Raw genomic sequence first — 19,595 nt, 5'->3', positions numbered from 1 at the left:
GATAGAAGCTTCAAAAGGCAGGAAAGAGTTGAGATGTTTCTCTTGTTGATCCAATACAGGAGTTCTTTTAAACCTCTAACATCACAGCACGTAATAAACCCACAAGAACTGATGAGAGAAGACACAGCATACCAAGCGGTCAGAGTCACATGATAGGACCACAAACTCAAATGCAAAGAGACCCAACCTATCATACCACAACAGAAAGAAAACCAGCATTCTAAACATTAGTGCTTCATCGAAAAGATTGGAAACAGCGCTGGCAGAAGAGGGAAAACTTACAGCATTCACAGCCAAATCTCTAGCCGCAGCCAAGAACACATAGAGCAACAAATAGCTTTTTATCAGGTGTGTATGGATGAGCGAAATTCCATATGTTTTCTCATCGGAGGAAGTTCACGGTGGAGAGTAATCACTTCCCACTAAAGTAAGTCGTCAAGGAAAGTTTGTGTTGAGCACCAGCAAGATTGCAAAGATCTTTTGAGGTTTCAAAGTTACGATTTTGATCTGATTTACAAACGAGGAGAGAGATAGTGCTATTGGATCCCCTAACCTGTTTATCATCAGAGGAGAACTCAAGACATAAAATATTTTGGTATAAATATCTATCATCTAGTGAGCATAACATAACTGAACCAAATCAGAAGTGAGACCAGTAGAGATGAAGCAATTTTCCCATCAAGTGATCGAAGTCTAACCTGAAAGGTGTTTACATGCAATACATGCCAGGTACAGAAACATGCAAGGGAAGAAGAGATGGTAATTAATGATGTACCATGCAGATTATAGAATATTGGGAACCGATTTATTCTCAGACATTCAAATAATATTTCATTGCTGCAGGTTACTACTCAAAAAAAAACTTCATCCAAAAGTTAAAAGATTTGAGAGCTGCAAATTTATTTAAGCAGAACAAGTTTTGTTTGCTGAGCAAGGGATCTTTGAGTGAATTAATGTGAATCCAATTCATCTTAAAAAATATTAAGAAATTCACCAATCAGTACAGATTTAATATCCCTAGGGGACAGGGGTTTGTAAAAAGACATGTTCAGATGGTCAAAAGAACCCTCACAAACCAGAAACAGATAAAGGAAGATGCAAACCTTGCCTTATTGTCATTCTGAATTGCACATCAGAAGGCTGACTGGAAATCACTGACAGAGCTTCTAAATTGAAGAAAGTTTAAGAGACCTCTGTCAAGTAAGATACTTCCTGCAAGTGACCAAGAGGCTGTGAAAAACAACTAATTGATGCACAGGTCACTTCTTGGTCCACCAACCACATGGAGGTCATCTCTTCAACAAGCTTAGTTCATTGCTGCCTGAGGGATTCAATGTCAGGGATTCAATCGCAAAATCCTGGAACCCAGTAAAAGTTGTTGGTGAAGGTGAGACTGCTGGGTCATACATCATGGAGACAAAGATCAATCAGCAAATGACAAGGAACAGATTTCATGTTCAATCAGAGTCTGAGCTGGAAAAGCAGAGAAGGTTATCAGCAACATCATCTAAAAAAAAGTTAATGATTACAATGGATATATTATTAAAGAGGTATTGTTTTAAAAGAAAAAGGGATGATATTATTATTTATAAATAATTAGGAACTTGTTACATGATGTTTGTCCATGGTGCCACACTTACTGCTGCATTGCGATACGTACTAAGGAACAATGAATTGGTTTACCAGCTACATGGAGCGCTGCATGTGATACATTTGATGAAGTTGCCCATTTTGAGTTTAAAGGTGTGATTATTTCAAACTTTTTAGAACCAGAAGAGATACTTAACAGACCACAGTTTCCACTCAAAGAATAAATCAATGAATAATTATAGGTTGACAAGAATAAAAACTATAAAGTTTGAAGGATTGAAAGGAACTTCTTTTCTTGTAGGAAGTGGAAGAAATGATGTTGCAATTATTCAACCATTACACTGCAAGAAAATGAAAGGATGTGTGTAACCTGAAATTTGAGAATGTCAAGAAGGTGTTTGAATTCCTGTCAAATGTTGATGGGTTTATACATAATCATGCAAATTGGACTATCTCATCATCTCAGCCTTGGAAGTTCAAATAAAGAATTTTTGGAATTGTGAGAAAATGAGAGAGGGAAAGGAAATTGCTTTCACAGATTTTTTTCTAAAACACAAATATATTTTCTGTTTCTGCTTGAAACAACTGTGTATGTATAAACAAGCTAACTAGCATTCTAACACTGCCTTTTCACCACATGTTTCTATTCTTTAGAAAAAGTAACAAATTTAACAGTGTGTTCTCCTATAACCGATGTTACTCTTTTATTGACATCGTAGACATGTGATAACTGTTAAGAACGCAAGTCCCTCTTTCTAAAGAACAGCCTTGTTTTTCCTTACTGGGTCCCAGTAGCAGGCAGACATTGTGATGCAGATCAATCTTTGCCAGCACTACTCTGGCCACTGTAAATTACGCAGGCCTGTCTCCCATGCATCTTCGAATTGAAGAGAACTGCCTGCCATCTTTTCCCTACTTTCCTATATCAATGTATATGAGATCAGGAAATTAGTGGTAAACGGCAGGTATATATTAAGATTCCTTCCTCATAGTGCTATTCTCGATCATTCCAAAATTTCCTGCAACACTGTGACATTTCACAGTGTATTTTCTATCATGTTATTATCTGTCAGCCAGAACTTTGAGGTGGAAGAAAAGAAGCCCTTTGCGTGAAAAATACAACTGGTCAAAAGAAGTCTGCACTGACCTTGCTGAGACCCAGATTGTACAGTGAGATGAGCAGAGGAGTGGTATGCTGGTTTGTCATCGAATTCTGCTGCAGTTTTAAAAACATCTACAGGTAAATTGTCCATTACATCTGAAAAGAAAAACAATTGTGTATCTTAACTGAAATTTTTGAGTTGGTGTTCATCAATGTGATTGAATGTGAAACAAGCTCACCTTTGATTACTCGTTTCTTGTTTGTATGGTCTACTACCTGAAGTTAAAATTATTGGGAAGAAAATTGAGATTTTAAGTGTCACAAAAAACATGTATCATATCAATTTACAAAAATGGCGTTTTCCAACTATTCAATCCTTTGGCTTAATAGAGGCTTTTTAAAATCAGAGTAACAACACTACCAAAAAACATCAGAAACTCAACAAATCCTTCAGATCTTCTGCATTTATAGCTGTTTGCTTCCAAGTTGAGTCAGAGCTCTTGTTGATAGCACCTTTGTTTTCTAACTAAAAGATATTATAAAACAAATTTGTGGTTGTTGCTAACATATGTTCTTCCCCTCAGGTGCTGTCTTCATCCCATTCTTTAAAGTATATGCATCTCACATCCCTTTGTTCTTGCAAACTAATATCCCTTTCCAATCTTCTCTTACTTTTCAAATACTTGAATATGATGTCAAATCCAAAAGTTCTATCTTCTGTCAGTTGGTTTGTATCCCTCAAATTTCCATCGTATCCAACAACAAAATTGGTCTATACAATGGGAAAGGCAGTTTAAAAGAAATACCCGGAAATTAACACACTAGCTGCACTGGTCCTCCATTTTGAATTGTGCTGGTGAGTCAGATCAGTGCACATCATTCCCTGGTTTTACTGGTCCTTCCTTTTGGGAAAAGTTACGTTTTACATGCTGACCATCTATAGTTTCCTTCCATGATATATCCGCTTCTTTTGATACAGTCAACTACCTGTTTTTCCTTAGATTTCTCCTCTGGCGTCCAGCTCAGTATCCGTCTTTACTTTATTCCACCCTTATGTAACATATATAAGATGACACCCCACCAATATCTTCATATTAACTCCACACAATTACATCAGCTTCATCAAAAATCAGCCCTTGTCTCCACTCATTGCTCATCTATGTGCTGCTGGTTGAGGATGCTATTTGTGGTTATGGGGTATACATCGACCTGCGTTTTGATAACAGTCTAACACCTCATTCATTCCCTTCACTACCTCTTGTCTGACTGATTTGTTAAATTTTGGTGTTGAATGAGCCAGTTTCTTCTGGCCATACAGTGGATGAAGTTTGACCCAGCCACATAGAATCTTGGCAATCTATTTATCTCAAACTGAGTTTTTAACCCCATAATCTCTCTGTTATAAAGACTCTGTACTTCCATCTCCATAATATCATCCATCTTTACCTTAGTTCCTTTACTGCTGACATCTTCAAAATGCATTTCACCTGTAAACTTCCATTCAAATGCTCATCTAACTCACCTTCCACTCTACACCCTCTGTAAACCTCAACTCTTCTAAAAAGATGCTGCCTGTATCCTATCCCACATCCCACTCACTCAATGATTTCTGCCTTCACTGATCTAAAAAGTCAATGGGCCTTTGGTTTCTCTGAGACTTAAAACTTAAAACAATCATTCTTTTATGTTATTGTCCCTAAAATTTTCTCTGAATCCCTCCTGCCCTACAAGCAGATCCTTTTGCTGAGCTCCAGCATGTTCCTCAATTCCTTTCTATTGACATTTGATAGCCAAGAGTTCAACCATCTCCATTGCATGCCCTGGCATGCCCCCAGAAAGATTTTTGGTCATTTTACCTATTGTCTCCTTCCTTAGTATTTTGTTTCATTTTTAGATATAAATTTCTTCTTACATTCTTAGTACCTTTAATTATAATGAGAGACCTCAGATTAACTGGTTTGTAAAGCCCTGTGTACCCTGATAACTCTTTATAGATTTGTAATTCATGAATTACACCAATTAATACAAGAACATGAGAGGATCCAATTAAAATTGTTCACTGCCTTATTTAGTATGTCAACTACTGTTCACTTGTATGATTCTTGCCTCTGTGTTCGAAGGCAATAAGTTCAAGACCCAATTCAAACATTGAAGCCATAATCTAAGGTAGCACTTCAGTACTATACAGAGGAAGAGCTGCAGGTTTTGAAATGCTATAATTCAAGTCCAATCTACCTTCTCAAATGGACAAAAAAGATCCCATGGGACAATTGAAAACAAGTGGGGCTCTGTGGTCCTGATGGACTTTGAGGCATGAAAATGTCTCTATGAATACGTCATTACTCAGATTTCTTTTACCACCCTCCTGTACTATGCCCACATAGAATTATTTTACTTTCATAGACTCTAGATTATTTTTGTTAATTATTCATGGGCATTTCGTTTTGATCCTCAGTGTAAAGACATTCGCATAGTTGTCAAGTATTTACTTTTGGGTGATCAGTTTTCTTGGCTCAATTCATGCTAATAACTCCAAATTTCAAAAACACACTGTTTCTAACTCATTTTGTGACTCCTCTTAATGCCCTTTCTTCTTGTTCCTGTCTCTACTGAACATACACAATCAGAGAAGAAATAGACTTTAATACTGCCACATATTGAGTTCATTCTCAATTAGATATTCAATTAATGTCTTTGATGACTCCTAATATCCCTTTACCAGGTAGAATCACAGAATGGTGCAAGACAGCAAGAGGCCATTCTGTCCACTTTTTGAAGTAACTATTAACTGGGTTCACTCCCCTGTTCTTTCATTGCCCTTCAGGAATTTCATTCAGATTACTCTGTAGGTTTCTCTGTTGCCAATTACATTAAATCTGTGACATCTGGCACTCTGCATATCTGAAGAAGATGAGAAGATTATGTCCAATGCTTTCATTATTTCCATTCATACTCAGCAAACTAGGTCATATCCCATCTGGACCAGGCAGTCTTTCCAATTAGAATCATACAACCTTTTAGGTGTCTCTTCTTTACCTATACTTTTATCTGACCCATGTTATTTACTACCTTTGCATGTACTGTGATGTTTTCAACATCTGCTTATTTAATGAAGACAGATACAAAGTATTCATTCAGTACCTCAAGCTGTGCTTCAGAAGAAGATTAGTCTTTTGATCCCTAATTGACCATGCCTTTCCTTGGACTACTCCTTTACTATTTATATCCTCATAAAAGACTTTTGTATTATTTTTTACATTAGCCTCTAACCTATCATCATACACTATTTGTTGGTTAATTCAAGTTTCAATTCTCCATGTCAATTTTGTGTTCCATTTGGTCTCTGTTGAATTGGGAGAGAGGACAAATCAAACTTTAAAAGTATGGAAAGATTCTTTTTTTTCTCTTCTTAAAGCAATCCATCATTAAACAACAATTAGCAACCTTCGCATTAGACAAATTTTTTTTGTTACTTCTGTTGAGATAATTTGGATAGGCCAAAGTCTACATGGTAACAAATCTAGGTCCTGGAGCAAAAGATGGGGATTGTATCAAAGAGGGATGGCACATCTGACATGCCATCTGTATTCAGGTGAAGATCAGTCAACATTTAATGCATGACACAAAGGATAAAAGGAGAGATGAAAAGGTGTTTTATTTTGTAGGATCTGCAGGGGGTTACAGATAAAACAAATATTTTTTGCTGCGTTCAAACAGTGATTCAAAGTGGAAGATTTGCAAATCATCCACGTTCACCAGCTGATTTAAGTGTCTCTTTATTCAAAGAAACCCTTCATTGATGACGTAGGTACAGCATTTTGTATAAGATGTTTCTTTAAATTGGTGACTTACAGTCAGCTTGTACAAGTACATATCATCAGTTGATACAGTACTACCAATAATAACTGAAGTCACAACTGAGTTGAATTTTAATGGGAAGTACCGAGAATTAATGTCCCTTTATGCGACAGGACATACAAGTTACAGAGGAATTGTTTTACTGCAGTATGAGGATGAAATTAATGAAATTTAAAGGAACACATAAATGGTTCTTACTAATTTCATATAAAGACTTGCAGAAATTGGTTTCTTGGAGCTATGGTTTTATAACAATAAAATGTAGCAAATAAAACACATTGCTATTGTTGGCTGCGTTGACACTTATTCAGACAACCTGCTTCTATTGTGCGTGGCTTGGGCAGACCATTTAGTAGCTGAAAAATGTGTTGCTGGAAAAGCGCAGCAGGTCAGGCAGCATCCAAGGAGCAGGAGAATCGACATTTCAGGTATAAGCCCTTCTTCAGGACCTGAAGAAGGGTTTGTGCCCAAAACGTCGATTCTCCTTTGATGCTGCCTGACCTGCTGCGCTTTTCCAGCAACACATCTTTCAGCTCTGATCTCCAGCATCTGCAGTCCTCACTTTCTCCAAGACCATTTAGTAGTTCTTATTGATTAGTAAACAAACATTCATGCATTACTTTGTTTTCAGGAGCTTAAAGTTTCCTGTTAGTGAATAATATGCTATGTACAGATCTAAATTTTCACAGACAAATTCAATTGTAGAATGTGCACTGAAAATACTATTTAAGATCCTGAAATCCAAAGTCAATAAAAATAAAAATTCTTTAGTCACGGGCTTTTATTCAGGGCTGTTTAAAGCTCCTTGTCTTTTTATTTTGCCAGTGTTTCTGGACTTATCCATTAACTTTTGTATATGAGTGTGCTAATCGAGTCTCACTAAATTTCTAATAAAGCTATTTTAGTAGGCTGTTGAAAAATGGTAATAGCTTACACACTATCAAATATTTTTTAAGCTAATTTTTCAGGTCCTCAGTTGAATTGGAAGTCAGAGCGGAAGAATATGTGAAGTTATTATATTGGAATCCTATTTCTTTTATTAAAATGTCCTTTGGGGGAACTAAGGATTAGTGAAATTCTTTGGAAAATGAACTGTTTGTAACTAGTGCATCACACAAGCAAGGGAAAGCTGGGGAAACAAATTCAGAATTAACACAGCAATACAGTGGTCATTCCAATCACCTTGTTTACAAGCAATTTAATATTGTTAGCAAGTTTCCAGCAGGGATCTTTTGTGAACTGATCACTCAAGTCTTCAGTCTCAGTACTGATTAGTTCTTCAAATTTGGTGGGATTATTCAGACACCACAGATCCTGGGGAACATTCTGATTTTTAATCTAAATAAAACAGAACACAAGCTTTGTGAGATTGGATGTAGAACAACACAATTGGAATTTTTGACTACTTTAATATTATTTCTTCACAATTAATAATCTCCAAGTACAATTTCTATTGTTTTGTGGCAGCTATAATATGCATAACAAGATCTCATAAACAGCAATGCAATGTGGATTGAAATAACACTTTATAATTTATTTGCATTTATCATTCAAGACAGAGAACTAGCAGAGCGAATTAATACAATCAAGTTCTGAATAGGCAGATGTGGATCTCACGTTTTGCTGATCTTGAAAATTGAAGTATTGTAGAACAAGTTACTACAGGGCAGGAAAGCCATGAAAATTAAGATACAGGCATAATTCCATACCGCTTCTCTGTCTCTTTCAAAATGGATATTTTGCGATAACGGAGAGTTAATGGTTGCGGTAATTAGCAGTGTAACTGCACAGAACTGTATGGGCTCTATTTTTTTCAACAAGATAAATGGTCATTAACAAATGAAATTCTTCAGTATAATGAACATTTTTTTCTTTATTCGGGAGGGCATCACGAGCTAGTCAGCCTTTATTGCCCATCCAAGAGTCAACCACATTCCCGTGGGTCTGGAGTCACACATAGGCCAAACCAGATAAGGATGGCAGTTTCCTTCCCTAAAGGACACTAGTGAACCTAGATGGGTGGTTTCTGACATCAATAATAGCTTCATGGTCATTAGACTCTTAATTCCAGATATTTATTGAATTCAACTTTTACCACCTGTCATAGCAGGATTCGAACCCAGTTATGTGGGTCAACAGTCCAACGATAACACCACTAGGCCGTTGCCTCCATATCAAAGCTATAATTTTTACAATTCATATTTTTTGTAAATAAATTCTGCTTGTCTCAGTTTGCTGTGCTAACACAAACAGGAGCACAAGTCAAGACATTATAATTTGTTTCAATGGGCAAGGAAGGATAAATATCAGCTAAGGTTACTGATCCTCTGCTACATTACATGACCTTCCCAACATTGTGACAGACCTTGGGTAAGGTTAGAATCAGGTTTAGCTGAAGTGCCCCTCACTTCCAGGTCAATAATTCATTCTTACATTTGGTGAACTATCATAGGGATAGATGCAAACAGCCATGAAACCATTGCTCACTAGGAGTCAACAAATTGAGAAAAGGGCAATTATGGATAAACAAGAGAAAAAGACAAACTCAGATTATAACTGAGATTTATTTTCCCATTTACAAAATATAACAGGAGTGGCTTTCCAACTGATGATACATTGCTTCAATAAGATGCATGAGTGTCACTGAACTGTGAAGATTAATTGATTGGGAACCTCTGAAATAAATCTTTGTTAGCAGAAGAACTTGCAATTATATTTGTCCTTTCATAACCCAAAATACTTTACAGCTAATGAAGTAATTGTGACGTGTAGTAACTGTTTTAATGTAGAAATCATGGTAACTTATTTGTGCACAACCAGCTCCTAAAAATGACAATGCCCTATTATTTGCTTTGGCTGTACATTATTAGACAAATATCACTTCCAAAGTACACTTTGGGACCCACCTGCTCAGCTTCGAGTAGTCCCACGCAATCTTTTGCATCCAACTTGGAAGGTCCTGATTTAATATCTCATCCAAAAGAAGGAAAGTCTGACAGTGCAGCATTTTCTCACTTTTCACTGAAGCATTAATTAGATTATGTGTTCTAGACACTGGAGACGAGCTTGAAGATACACTAAGCCAAACTTCACTCTTAATTGCTGAAGGAATGTGACTTGGAACAGAATACTGGTACATTTATGTTCTGAAAGGTTACATGCAACCTCTGGATTACACACAGACACACCTGGGCAACTTTAAAGTCATACAGCAAGGCACTTTAAAATAGATGAGAACAAAAACATTCAAGAACAACAAGGTAAAAACAATGACTAGAGATGCTGAAAACCAAATACTGGATTAGTGGTGCTGGAAGAGCACAGCAGTTCAGGCAGCATCCAACGAGCAGCGAAATCGACGTTTCAGGCAAAAGCCCTTCATCAGGAATAAAGGCAGTGAGCCTGAAGCATGGAGAGATAAGCTAGAGGAGGGTGGGGGTGGGGAGAGAGTAGCATAGAGTACAATGGGTGAGTGGGGGAGGAGATGAAGGTGATAGGTCAAGGAGGAGAGGGTGGAGTGGATAGGTGGAAAAGGAGATAGGCAGGTCGGACAAGTCCGGGCAAGTCAAGGTGACAGTTACTGAGCTGAAAGTTTAGAACTAGGGTGAGGTGGGGGAAGAGGAAATGAGGAAGCTGTTGAAGTCCACATTGATGCCCCGGGGTTGAAGTGTTCCGAGGCGGAAGATGAGGCGTTCTTCCTCCAGGCGTCTGGTGGTGAGGGAGCGGTGGTGAAGGAGGCCCATTAACCGCCTCAACCTGTCGTCCCCCCTCCCCCACTCCAACCTCTTACCCTCACAACGCGCAACTCTCCAATCCCTCTGCTCCAATCCCAACCTCACAATTAAGCCAGCGGATAAAGGGGGCGCAGTGGTAGTCTGGCGCACTGACCTCTACACCACTGAAGCCAAACGCCAACTCGAGGACACCTCTTCCTACTGCTCCCTCGACCATGACCCCACCCCCCATCACCAAACCATCATCTCCCAGACCATACAGAACCTCATCACCTCAGGAGATCTCCTACCCACAGCTTCCAACCGCATAGTCCGGGAACCCCGCACTGCCCGGTTCTACCTCCTTCCCAAGATCCACAAGCCTGACCACCCTGGCCGACCCATTGTCTCAGCATGCTCCTGCCCCACTGAACTCATCTCTACCTACCTCGACACTGTCCTATCCCCCCTAGTCCAGGAACTCCCCACATACGTTCGAGACACCACCCACGCCCTCCACCTCCTCCAAGACTTCCGTTTCCCCGGCCCCCAACGCCTTATCTTCACCATGGATATCAAATCCCTCTACACCTCCATTCGCCATGACCAGGGCCTCCAAGCCCTCCGTTTTTTTCCTCTCCAGACGTCCCCAACAGTACCCTTCCACTGACACTCTCATTCGTTTGGCCAAACTGGTCCTCACCCTTAACAATTTCTCCTTTGAATCCTCCCACTTCCTCCAGACCAAAGGCGTTGCCATGGGCACACATATGGGTCCTAGCTATGCCTGTCTCTTTGTTGGCTATGTAGAACAGTTGATCTTCCGTAATTACACCGGCACCACTCCCCACCTCTTCCTCCGCTACATTGATGACTGCATTGGCGCCACCTCGTGCTCCCGCGAGGAGATTGAGCAATTCATCAACTTCACCAACACATTCCACCCTGACCTTAAATTTACCTGGACTATCTCTGACACCTCGCTCCCCTTCCTGGACCCCTCCATCTCCATTAATGACAACCAACTTGACACCAACATTTTTTACAAACCCACCGACTCCCATAGCTACCTGGATTACACCTCTTCCCACCCTATTTCTTGCAAAAATGCCATCCCGTATTCCCAATTTCTCCACCTCCGCCGTATCTGCTCCCAGGAGGACCAGTTCCACCATAGGACACACCAGATGGCCTCCTTCTTTAGAGACCGCAATTTCCCTTCCCACGTGGTTAAAGATGCCCTCCAACGCATCTTGTCCACATCCTGCACCTCCGCCCTCAGACCCCACCCCTCCAACCGTAACAAGGACAGAACGCCCCTGGTGCTCACCTTCCACCCTACAAACCTTCGCATCAACCAAATCATCCACCGACATTTCCGCCACCTCCAAAAAGACCCCACCACCAGGGATATATTTCCCTCCCCACCCCTTTCCGCCTTCCGCAAAGACCGTTCCCTCCGTGACTACCTGGTCAGGTCCACACCCCCCTACGACCCACCCTCCCATTCTGGCACTTTCCCCTGCCACCGCAGGAACTGTAAAGCCTGTGCCCACACCTCCTCCCTCACCTCTATCTAAGGCCCTAAAGGAGCCTTCCACATCCATCAAAGTTTCACCTGCACATCCACCAATATCATTTATTGTATCTGTTGCTCCTGATGCGGTCTCCTCTACATTGGGGAGACTGGGCGCCTCCTATCAGAGCGCTTTAGGGAACATCTCCGAGACACCCGCACCAATCAACCAAACCGCCCCGTGGCCCAACATTTCAACTCCCCCTCCCACTCTGCCGAGGACATGGAGGTCCTGGGCCTCCTTCACCGCCGCTCCCTCACCACCAGACGCCTGGAGGAAGAACGCCTCATCTTCCGCCTCGGAACACTTCAACCCCAGGGCATCAATGTGGACTTCAACAGCTTCCTCATTTCCCCTTCTCCCACCTCACCCTAGTTCTAAACTTTCAGCTCAGTAACTGTCACCTTGACTTGTCCGGACTTGTCCTACCTGCCTATCTCCTTTTCCACCTATCCACTCCACCCTCTCCTCCTTGACCTATCACCTTCATCTCCTCCCCCACTCACCCATTGTACTCTATGCTACTCTCTCCCCACCCCCACCCTTCTCTAGCTTATCTCTCCATGCTTCAGGCTCACTGCCTTTATTCCTGATGAAGGGCTTTTGCCCGAAACGTCGATTTCGTTGCTCGTTGGATGCTGCCTGAACTGCTGTGCTCTTCCAGCACCACTAATCCAGTATTCAAGTACAACAGTCAGGCTGCTATAATACCTCTTCAAGTAACTGTGGTTATGCAGCCATGTGATCAACTCATTTGTTCCCTTCTTAAATGTGTGGTGATATCTTTATTTAAGAACTACAAACAATGTTTAATTCTATTAAATATATTTGTCATAATAAAGCATAACCAGCATAAATGCAGTTAAGTAAATGCAAATGTAATTCACTAACTTGTATGAGTTCTTTGATTAAGGGGATGGTTGATAAAGGTAGTGGATCTTTGAAGTGCATCTGACAAATGCCACATAATGGACTAGTTAGCAAAACATAAGACCATGAGATGAAAGAGACAGTGACTGTGTGGATTCTATACTGGCTAAGGAAAAGAAAGCACTCATTGGCAAGGTGTGGGGATGTGATGTTATCTATCAAGCTGGAAGGCCGTGTGCAGTGGCATGACCCAAGGTGCAGGGTTGAGGTCACCACTCATTTTGATATCAATAATGTTCTAAATTTGGGTAAAATTTAGGGGAAAATTAAAAAATTTGTAAATGCCACAAAACTTGCAAAGTTACAAAGATAGCAACATACTTCAAGTGAGCACAGGCAGGTGGATGAAATGTGAAACATATGGTGAACAATATTTAATGCTCAATTCTCTAAATGTTTCCGGTAAGATGGTAATGAGTAGGGTTTCTGAGCCTAGGACTCGTCCGCTCCCTCCGCTTTCCTGTTCTTCTTTTCATTTCTTTTCTTCTTTTTTCACTCTTCCCTTTTTTTAAACCTCTTGTTGAAGTGCTCGGTTACAGTTAAAAATCACACAACACCAGGTTACAGTCCAACAGGTTTAATTGGAAGCACACTAGCTTTCGGAGCGCTGCTATTTCATCAGGTGGTTGTGGAATATGATGAAGGAGCGGCGCTCTGAAAGCTAGTGCTTCCAAATAAACCTGTAGGACTATAACCTGTTGTTGTGTGTTTTTAACTTTGTACACCCCAGTGTCCAACACTGGCATTGCCAAATCGGTCACAGTGACAGCATCAGCAGTGGCAAGTGAGTCCAGCAGCGTGGACACATGGCAGCCATGTTGGAGGTGAGTTTGGGTTCCTGGTGGCATCTGTGTCTGATGCAGATTCTTGGAGGTGACAGCAGAGGTGGGTTTGGGTCCAGTACAAGACTCGATGGCATCAGCAACAGTTGCATCAGTGAGGTGGGCTCAAATTGGACTTGTGGTGGCGGTGAAGTTGAGTTTGGACTGGTGCAATACCCAGTGGCGTCTGTATTGGCAAGGTCCATACAGGATACATAGTGGTGAGGGCATCAGTGGAGACGAGATGGAGCTGAAGAGTGGCAACACAGAGAAAGGGACTCATGCCTGATAACCAATCTTAACAAGAAGGACTGTAAATTTGAGCACTTAATTTATTTATTTATCTGCCTTTATATTCTATGTTTTTGTTTTTTTTCTGTGTATTAAGATAGTACAAAGAATGGCAACTCTACACAATACTTCTCACTAAATTTTGTAACAAATTGCATGTGATAATAAATCAAATCCAATCAAATTAAAGTGAATCATTTTCGTGAGAAAAATATGGAGATTCAATATGGGCTAACTAGTACAGACAGGCTGTAAAAGAACCAGAGTCAATTTGAGGAAATAAAAATTTATGCAGTACCAATGAATTGGAATGAACTTTCTGAGAGGGTGTTGGAAACAGTTTCAACATTAATTTTGTAGAGGAAATTAAACAATGATTTGAGAAAGAAAAATTCCAGCATTGACATGGGGGTGTGGAACACAGACATGATGATCCAAAATACTTCCTCCTCTGCTATGTCTCTGTATAACATCATACCCTAAACATCCCTCTAATATCTCGATGCAACAGGACATTGCTGATTTGATTTGTTCAGAAGAAAGTGGTTTCTTGCATTTACTGGCAGTCTCCTTTGATTTCTGAGCAGATGGTTAATTAGGATGTATCATCTTCGAAAAATGCAGTCTCAAACCACATTGAAAACTAACATTTCTGTAAATCAATTTGTATTTTTCAAATGCTGTTTGTTAACTAAGGATTTTTTAAAACTTAAACAAGAAGGTTCTTAAACATATGAAGAACAAAGAAATTTATACATCATGTGCAAAAAAAACCTCTTTCCCAGAATGTTTTGGCAAGCAGGTGAACCATGGGCTGTTATGAAATTATCAGGAAGCTCCCATGTTTGATGATTACTGTGGGCTGAGTTAACTGATTCTGAAGATAACATTTGTGGCATTGTAACTGAGGTTATTACTTCAAAGCAACAAGAGGAATATCAGCCAAGGTTACTGATTCTATTCTCCAAACAATCATTACTCCAGCTAAAATGTTCCTGCATGGACATTGCGTAAGAACACAACAAAAGTAACAACTTGCATTCATATGTCTTTAATCCAAGCCACAGCAGGAGATATCAGGATTGATGACATTGGTTGCAACGAAGGGGTAAGTTTTAAGGAGAACCTCAAAGGATGAATGAGACTGTAAGGAGAAGAGATGAATTTCAGAAGGTCAGGCTGAGTCAGCTCAAGGTATGGCTGCCAATGGGCAGCAATTAAAATCAGAGATACAGAAGGACTAGAAGTAAAGGACAGCAAATAGTTGAAAGGTTTGTATTGCTGTTTGAGATGAAAGGTTGGAAAGGATGATGTCTGGAAGGAAACTGAAATAATAATGAGGGCTGCAGATTTGAAACATTATTGAACAAAGATCCTGCAAGGGATGATAGGTGAACAGAATTAACAGAAATAGCGTGGTATAATCAAATGGCTTAGTGCTTCTACACAAACATTTATTAGACTTATTCCTTAGTTGTCAAGAGCAGCATGGTAGCTGTTTGGGGTGATTAGATTAAATTAGATTCCCAACAGTGTGGGAACAGGCCCTTCAACCCAAATAGTCCACACTGATCCTCTGAAGAGTAACCCACCCAGACCCATTCCCCCCTGACTGATGCACCTAACTCTATGGGCAATTTAGCATGGCCAATTCACCTAACTTGCACATCTTTGGACTGTGGGAGGAAACCGGAGCACCCAGAGGAAACCCTTGCAGACATGGGGAGAATATGCAAACTCCACACAGACAGTTGCCTGAGGCTGGAATCGAACCCAGGTCCCGTGAGGCAGCCGTGCTAACCACTGAGCCACCGTGCCGCCCATGGTGGCACGGTGGCTCAGAGGTTAACACTGCTGCCTCACAGTACCAGCAACTGTGCATTGAGTATAGGCATTGGGGCTGTACAGGTCATAGATTCGGCCACTTTTAGAACAATGTGTTCAATTCTGATCTCACTGCCATGGGAAAGATATTGTTCAACTTTAAAGAATGCAGAAATGATTTACAAGGATCTTGCTGGGGTTGGAGGGTTTGAGCCAAAGGCTGAATAGGCTGGCAGTATTTTCCCTGGAGCATTGGAGGCCAAGGGGTGATGTTGCAGAAGTTTATAAAATCATAAGGGGCATGGATAGGGTGAATAGCCAAGATGTTTTTCCCAGAGTAGGCGAGTCCAAAATTAGAGCGCAAAAGTTTAAGGTGAGAAGGAAAAGATATAAAAGGGACCTAAGGGCTATCTTTTCATGCACAGCATGGTGTGTGCATGGAATGAGCTGCCCGAAGAAGTAGTGGAGGCTGGTAAATTACAACATTTAAATCACATCTGGATGGGTACATGAATAGGTAGGGTTTAGAGGGATATGGGCAAAATGCTGGCAAATGGGACTAGAATTATTTAGGATATGTGGTTAATATGGACAAGTTAGCCTGAAGGATCTGTTTCCATGCTGCATAACTCTATGATTCTATGGCCTGGCTTGAATTCCACCCTTGGACGACTGTGTGGAGTTTGCACTTTTTCCTGTGTCTCCAGGTGCTCCGGTTTCGTCCCAAATTCTAAAGATGGGTTGGCCATAGGAAATGCTGGATTAGAGGAATGGAGTGGGTCTGGGTGGGATGGCCTTTGTAGGGGTGACTGTAGCTAGATGGACAGAATGGACTGCTTGCATACTGTCAAAATTCCATAAAAAAGGGCCCATCTCCAGTGAGGGTCAGTGCTCTCAGGGACTGTCCCCCAGTGACAGTCAGTTCCCTCAGTGAGGGTCACTGCCTTCAGGAACAGTCCCCCAGTGAGGATCGGTGCTCTCAGAGACAGTCCCCCTATGACAGTCAGTTCCCCCAGTGAGAGTCAGTCCCCCAGTGAGGGTCAGCGCTCTGTGGGAGAGACCCCAGTGACGGTCAGCGCTCTCAGGGAGAGACCCCAGTGACGGTCAGCGCTCTCAGGGAGAGACCCCAGTGAGGGTCATCGCTCTCAGGGAGAGACCCCAGTGAGGGTCAGTGCTCTCAGGGAGAGACCCCAGTGAGGGTCATCGCTCTCAGGGACTGTATTAATAACCTAGCCCTGAGCAGCCGGGCAGGACCTGTTAATCTCTTGAGCAGCCCCCACCAGCGATAGCCTAATCTTTGCTTTGTGCAAACAGAACGCTGGCGAATAGCAAGGGCGTGGTGGAGATGTTTAAGATGTTTCGGGCACTGCACCTGATGTACCAAGAACACAGGCACGATCAGGCCACCTGCGTGACCACATTTTCGGGAAATTCTGGTGGGTGTCTCTGGTGGGAAAAGCTCCGGATCGACAAACACCGCCTTTCCTGAGACTGGCGGGCTCTGCAGCCTCCGGCTCCTTACCCAGTGTAAAGGAGGTCAAATCCAAACCAAAAGCAACCATTGAAACGCTTCCAAGTTCGGAAACAGTGAAAAGGATCACAGTCCCGGAGAAATCAGTTGCTGTTTATTTGCTTTCAAGCACATTTATCACCTTAAACATGTATACCGTTTGCATGTTCCTGTGTAATGGGAGTTCGAGATCCTTCTCTGCATTCAAGGAAGTCACAGATTTTTTTATGATCTATCCAAACAAATGATGTGGCATGTTCAAACTTATTTTAAATGATTCTCGTTTCCCTTTGCAGAATACAATAAGAGAGACAATCCGTTTCAATTCTTGAAGTGCTTCCATTTGAACACTCGCATGTCTAACACACTGAAACCTTGAAGGCTTTGGCCGGGCTGAACTCTTGTTAAAGTCCAAACTGTGTAAACTCTGTTTCATATTCGGTTGAAACGTTAATTATTCAAAATGATACCTTCCTCCTCCCCGCCCCCAACCCCAATAAACAGAAACAAAGTTCATGCAACTTCGTTTGTAAACAAATGCCAATCATTACAGTTCCTCGTTTAATCACAGCATCGATTGTATAAATATCTAACACTCAGCCTGAAAAGTGCTCTCTTTTAAAAGAAAACTACTTTCTCCAGATCCCAATCAGACCCGAGGTTCACGCATATTTTGTTGGCAATCCGATTGGTTTCACACATTATGATTATTCCCCCGCCCGCTGACAGAAGTTACCTTTGCGATTTCTCTTGTGAAATACACAACCATTCCCGCAGTTAAGGCGAGGGAGCAAACCACAGTGACCCCGCCGACTAATGCCAGCTTGCAGTTTGCCGAGGCTCCTGCCCTGGGGCTCGCCCTGATCATAGGAACGGCGGATTCCGAGCTGCTAGACCGGCAATACTGTCCAGCCATTACATCCCGTGGGTTAGACAACAACACTCACAGCATCTACCCGCCTGGAAGGAAATAACCTCCAGAGAGAGAAAAAAAATCTTCCAGCGGCTGTGGGTGGGTCCAGAAGAGGAGCAGCTTCATTCTGCTAGTTACTGGAAATCACTGTCGCTGTAAAGTTCAACTGTTCAATATTGCCTTTGGCTTCTTTCTGGCTTGCTACCAACAGGGAAGTTAGCGCGGAATCGTACGGGTCCCAAATGCTCGATCCGATTTTTTCTTAGCCAAAACTTTCTTGCACGTCTTTAAATATCAGAACGTGCTGAAACAATCTCAATAGGTCCGGCAGTCTCCATAGTCATTACTAAGACCTGAATTGTACTCCGTTCTTCTTTCTGTCCTCCTGTCGAAGAATAACTGGGACTTTTCGGCCAAAGGCCCTTCATCAGGAATTCCTGATTTCGATTTTCCTGCTCCTTGGACGCACCTTGGTCCTTTTCCAGCACCACACTCCTGACTCTAATCTCCAGCATCTGCAGTCCTCACTTTCACCTGGTACTTTTGTATGTTGTTCAAAAGGCAGTTAACTATTCACAGTTAATTGAGACAACAAGATTAACAATGTTTTCACAGAGAGCGACTTGTTTTGATCTGGAATAAACTAAATAAAAAGATGCTGGAAACAGATTCAATAGTAAAATTCTCAAACAAATTGAATAAATACTCGAGGAAACAAAATTTACAATCATATGGAAAAAGAGTACAGAGGAGGATTAATGGGATATCTAGCAAAAGGCTTGCATGCACTAAATGAGTCAAGTAATTTTCTGTCTTTTCATCATCATATGATTCAGTGAAATATCTGTACCAAAGTTCTAGTAATTAAATCCACGCATTTTGAAATTTATTTATTCTCAGATGTCAGCATCTCAGGCCTGGCTGGCATTTGTTACTTAGCCCTAGTGGAACTAGGAAAGTGGTAGTAGACCATCTTCTTGAACACCTACAGCCGTTGAATACCTCTGACTGTCTTGTTAGACTTCTTCCAAAGCTGTAGGAGCTAACTATTTAGTATATGAATCACAGGCCAGATAAAAATGGCAGCTTTCCTTCCCTAAAGAATTTAAGTGCATTAGTTTGCTTTTTACAACAGCCTTATTTTCAGCTCTTTGTTAAACTGAATTTGAATTCTCACAAGTTTTACAAAAACAGAAAGGTGCTGCAGATAGTCAGAATGCTTGGCTCCATCTCTGGAGAAGAAGCAGCGTTAATGTTTTGAGTCTTGAAGATTAAAGATGAGAGTTAAGAAACTTATATTGGACTGAAAAAAAAATTCTGTTTTTTTTCCTCCACAGATCCTGTTAGCCCTGTTGAGTATTTTTAATACTTCTTGTTTGTTTTCAGAATTCCAGCTTCCACTCTATTTTATCTCACAGTGCCATGATGAATTTTGTAATTTACCTTATCTGGATAATTAATTCAGC

General features: G+C 41.2%; 1 protein-coding gene across 1 annotated transcript in view; it reads right to left on the bottom strand.

The window, feature by feature from the left end:
* tnfsf10l (TNF superfamily member 10, like) overlaps positions 1 to 18,617 on the bottom strand; it is a 29,027-nt gene extending 10,410 nt beyond the window's left edge. The window contains exons 1-4 of the mRNA XM_072595091.1: positions 17,953 to 18,617; positions 7,733 to 7,888; positions 2,932 to 2,968; positions 2,738 to 2,848 (exon numbers count right to left, since the gene is read on the bottom strand). Coding sequence (XP_072451192.1) covers positions 2,738 to 2,848; positions 2,932 to 2,968; positions 7,733 to 7,888; positions 17,953 to 18,132 — 484 coding nt within the window. The 5' untranslated portion in view covers positions 18,133 to 18,617. The remainder of the gene's footprint in view (positions 1 to 2,737; positions 2,849 to 2,931; positions 2,969 to 7,732; positions 7,889 to 17,952) is intronic.
* Between the last annotated feature and the right edge of the window lie 978 nt (positions 18,618 to 19,595).

The sequence above is a fragment of the Chiloscyllium punctatum genome, chromosome 25 (genome assembly GCF_047496795.1).
Source record: "Chiloscyllium punctatum isolate Juve2018m chromosome 25, sChiPun1.3, whole genome shotgun sequence".
Taxonomy (NCBI): Eukaryota; Metazoa; Chordata; class Chondrichthyes; order Orectolobiformes; family Hemiscylliidae; genus Chiloscyllium; species Chiloscyllium punctatum.
The sequence above is the reverse complement of the archived record's forward strand: the minus strand, read 5'-3'. Positions and strand labels throughout refer to the sequence as shown.